Below are 4,371 nucleotides of genomic sequence, written 5' to 3' on the forward strand. Positions count from 1 at the left end.
TATTTAATTATGATATAAAGGTTTATAAAACAAAAAGAACGTGTGTGTGATAGAAAGTTTCGGCTTATCAGATGGCAAATAAATAATAATTTTATCCGCAATTAAAATTCTCTTGAAACGACTGAAGAATGTTTTCTCTCGAAATGAATTTACTTCTTTAAACTTGAGTCATAAAAATAATTTTCTATTTAATTTCTGATTCCTCACAAATACTTAAACTAATCTTTTTGTTAAGTAAAAAATTATATCAAAGTAATAAAAGTCGCCGCAGTTTCATCACTTTTATTTTTTTTTCTCTTACCCTCTCTCCTTTTTTTTTCTTTTTAGAAACATTGTATAAATTAAATCAACTTACAATATTGTATCGAACACTTCCAAATGTAGGCGAAACTTTAAAGATGATTGATTTCTTTTCCATAATTTTACGACCGTTTTGTTCACGCGAAAATTCAGCAGTGATTCTGATCATATCGCAGAGATAGTTGTCACCCTTCTTCGAGCCCGGATTCGAGAATACATCGATCACCTGAATCGAATCGTCGCTTTCCGACTTTCGCAGGATCTTCTCCACAAAGCATTGATTCAGCCATGACGATGTATTTAGGGCCATTTCTGAAATTAGAATTAGATTTGGAATTGAAGAATTTCTCCGACAAATCATTATTTTTTTCTCCATGTTCCGGAACGCGAAAGCATTCTTTGCGATAATTTATTGCTCGCTGCGAGATTTATCACGCTTTTTTCTCTCTCTCCAGGTACTCTCTATTCATTTCGGCATTTCCACTCTTTCTTATACCATTTTTCTCATGTTTTGTTGATCCTCAGTTCGTGAATAAAAGAGAAATGAACTGTAACTTCCATTCGCGATTAAAAGCAATATGTGAATTCATTTGCGACTCATTCTTCCCCGAAAAAGAAGGGGAGTTCTATGCTGTAAAGGCAAAAGCCTTTATAGTGCGATTTGACCGAAAATTTTAGAAGAAAATATGACGCGTTGCCGCTCTCCGAGATTATTCTATTTGCTAACAACCGGAAAAGTTACTCTGTGTGTGTGCTTTTATCTTTCGTCTATATTTGAAATACATATAATTATAAATCTATGATGAATCAGATAAACTAGATTAAAATGAATTTGGATAGAATAGGTCATAACATGTACGTTATATATATAGATCATATTTGATAAAAACGTATATATATATATATATTGGTAAACCTATTTAATCACAAAAAATATTTCCTTATTTAGACTATTTCTCGACGAAGATTTCTCACGAAGATACGTACAGAATAACGACAACAGAATAAACTAAGTTTAGACTTTTTTCTGAAATTATATAAATCTGACATGTTAAAATTAATATTTGACTTTACGAAAATAACAACAAGATAAAACACGCAAAGTCGATTTACTATTCACTTGTGCATAATAAGTTGTTTAAGCAAATATATATAAGTGATATGTTTTGCTTAAAGTGTAACATGTAATTGTATACTTGCGAAGAAATAATTGCGTTCTTAAAAAGTGAACATTATCTCTTCACATCGAGATCAAATTAAAATTATGTAATCAAAATTGTTGTATATTTCCTATATTGTTACTTTCTGTTAGGTGCATTACTTTTAATTAATATTTTAAATAATTTTCTTGTATGCGTTTTCAAAGTTACTTATAATAGCCGTCAGTATGTCACATTACATTACAAAATATGTTAATTTTTTTTTCTAAACGTTTATTCGTTTTGCTATTATTCTCTGTTTTTTCCTGAGAAATATTTACCCAATTTTCTATTTTTTTATTAAAATAGTGTGTAATTGATAAAATGCTGGAGATATCAAAAATCGATCTCAAGTCACATATAGCCACGAAAATATCGCGTATTTTGAACGTACACTTCAAACTTACAAAGTATGATACTTTATTTAAATAGTAAATCAACGTACTTTATGTCAGCTATTTATTTAAAATTCTCATCTCAATAAAGTTCACATGTATATCAGTTTCACAAAGAACAAAGATGATAATAATTGATACACTTACCTATAACTTGCTCGTGTTCGATTTGATGAGTTAACTTCACTTGGATATTCACTTGACTGCGCCGTTTCGTAAGGCCAATTGCAAAGAAAGTTGCAATTCCACAATGTCTACATATGATTGTATTTAACATTGCATATGACAATCATTACGATCACGACATTTAATGATCTGCTTGTCACCATTTATTTATTACCGACAGATTTGCTGATTCATTTTGAATCTTGGGAGAATAAACTGAGAGGGTTGATCAACATTGAACTTATTCCGATTTGTCTATTAATAAAACGGACGCTAAGCTAATCGAGATAACAGAGCAATGATAAGATGATAACATGCAATCATAAAATGCAAATGTCTTGTAAGTATTCAGCAGAGATTCTGTTCGCTTGCACAATTTCTGGGGACAATTCGTCATTATACAACGCTACGCAAAGCTTGCTCGATTTTTGTCGTCAATTTGTCGTCACACTGCAAATCCAAGTGTGTAAATCTGTAGTCACTTTTTTACGCATTTATACGCGTGCTATATTTTTACACATTTTATCTGTGTTTTACACAGCTGTTAAAGTAAACGTACCAGTGGCTGAACGTGTATCTATAGCTGAACAAGTACACAAAAATTTATTTTTAAATTATTTTTTTCAGAATATTATAATGTAATTGTAATCTTTAAATATTTCTACAATTAAATTTTGATATTATAATAAACAAAAATATTTGAGATTAATAAATTTTGTGTACGTGTTCAGATATAGATACATGTTGAGCCACTAGTACGTTTACCTTAAATGCAAATTTTTTTACACGCTTACACATATTAATGTAAAATTAAGCGTGTAAAAAATATGCATTTATTTGTGCAAAACGCAGATAAAATGTGTAAAAATATAGTGCGCGTATAAATGCGAAAAAGTGACTACAGTACACACACTTGGATTTGCAGTGCAGGTAGCACTACGCAAAGCTTATTCGATTTTTGGCGACAATTTATCGTCAGACAATGCTATGCAAAGCATGCTCGGTTTTTGGCAACAATTTGTCAAATATATATCGCTACGTAAATCTTGCTTGGCTTTTTTTATGACAATCCGCTGTCTGATGATAGTGATGATAAAATACATTTGCCCGTATTTTATACCGATTTTCTGTCAAATTATGTCAACATATTTTGTTACATGTTTGCTACCATATTGTCGACATCATTTGATGAATCAAATTTTGTATTAAATTTGCTTCTCGCCAACAAAGTTTGTAGCAAGATTTTACAAGATCTATTTTTGACAGATATGGTTATCAAGGGATAAATAATATATAAACATAGAAGTCAAAGAAAACATATAATAAATACAATAATTTTGCACAAATGAGCATACAACAATTTTGTAATTAATGTATCGTATAAAACGTTAAAAATATGATGAATAAGTTTCTTTTAATTTTTCTTAGGTGTGTAAATATCATCTAATACTCTTCTGCATTTTAATTAATTATATATTATCAATATGAAACGAAAAAATTATATTCTTCGATTTTAATAGCATTATTTCTTGTTAACATATGCTGAAGGCAATATGTATGTACATAAGAAGTCAAAGTGTATTTTTATACACACACACTGACACAATGCGCAAAATTCGACCAGCAACTTTTCTGTGGTGCGCACTACATAGATAATGCTAATGCTGGCAATAATTAAACAAAAATGCAATGATAACTTTCATAATTCCGCGAAAAAAATTATATATTGTTTTATTTTTTCTTAAATTTGTATGAAAAAGTCCAAACTTTACGGTGGTTACCATAACATTTGTGGAAAAAATTCATTCCGTAGAGTACGTCCATTTACGCAATTTTTTTGGAGATGTAACATGTTTTTACTTTTCAAGAGATAACGGATGAGAGGAAAGGTAGATTCAAAATTGATTAAAAGCTTTAAGTTCAGGCTTTACTCTTAAGAGTAAAAAAAATCTTTTTGATAGCACTATTTTTCAAAGCGTTATGATTGGCTAAAGTTATGCAAAATGTTGGTATAAATTTATCTACGCAATAATTTTGTTGACTAGTATATTTGATTGTTAAAAAAAAAATCCATAAAAATTATTTGATTTGATATAATATTTTCTCGTTACATTTTTCTAAATGCTTAAACTATGAGTTAGAATACCTATTTTCTTATATGTATATATATATATATGTGTGTGTGTGTGTGTGTGTGTGTGTGTGTACGCGCGCGCGTGCTTGTATTTTATTATTTTTAATACATTGGTATGATACAAAGAAGGTATTTTAAAATTAAAAAAATTTAAATAAATCAACAAATTAAAACACTA

General features: G+C 29.4%; 1 protein-coding gene across 1 annotated transcript; it reads right to left on the minus strand.

The window, feature by feature from the left end:
* Nucleotides 1-335: 335 nt before the first annotated feature.
* On the minus strand, nucleotides 336-2,191 carry LOC105460782. The gene is made up of 2 exons (XM_011707273.1): nucleotides 2,042-2,191; nucleotides 336-612 (listed from the first exon to the last, which is right to left on the minus strand). The coding sequence occupies exons 1-2, from the start codon at nucleotides 2,169-2,171 to the stop codon at nucleotides 347-349; spliced, it is 396 nt and encodes a 131-aa protein (XP_011705575.1). The 5' UTR covers nucleotides 2,172-2,191; the 3' UTR covers nucleotides 336-346.
* Nucleotides 2,192-4,371: the final 2,180 nt, after the last annotated feature.

The sequence above is a fragment of the Wasmannia auropunctata genome, unplaced genomic scaffold, assembly GCF_000956235.1.
Source record: "Wasmannia auropunctata unplaced genomic scaffold, wasmannia.A_1.0 LD315813.1, whole genome shotgun sequence".
NCBI classification, from domain to species: Eukaryota; Metazoa; Arthropoda; class Insecta; order Hymenoptera; family Formicidae; genus Wasmannia; species Wasmannia auropunctata.

Coding starts and splice junctions, on each gene's coding strand:
- LOC105460782 (XM_011707273.1), bottom strand. CDS start 2,171: ATGTTAAATACAATCATATGTAGACATTGTGGAATTGCAACTTTCTTT. Junction 613..2,041: donor CGAACACGAGCAAGTTATAG/GTAAGTGTATCA, acceptor TTCTAATTTCAG/AAATGGCCCTAAATACATCG.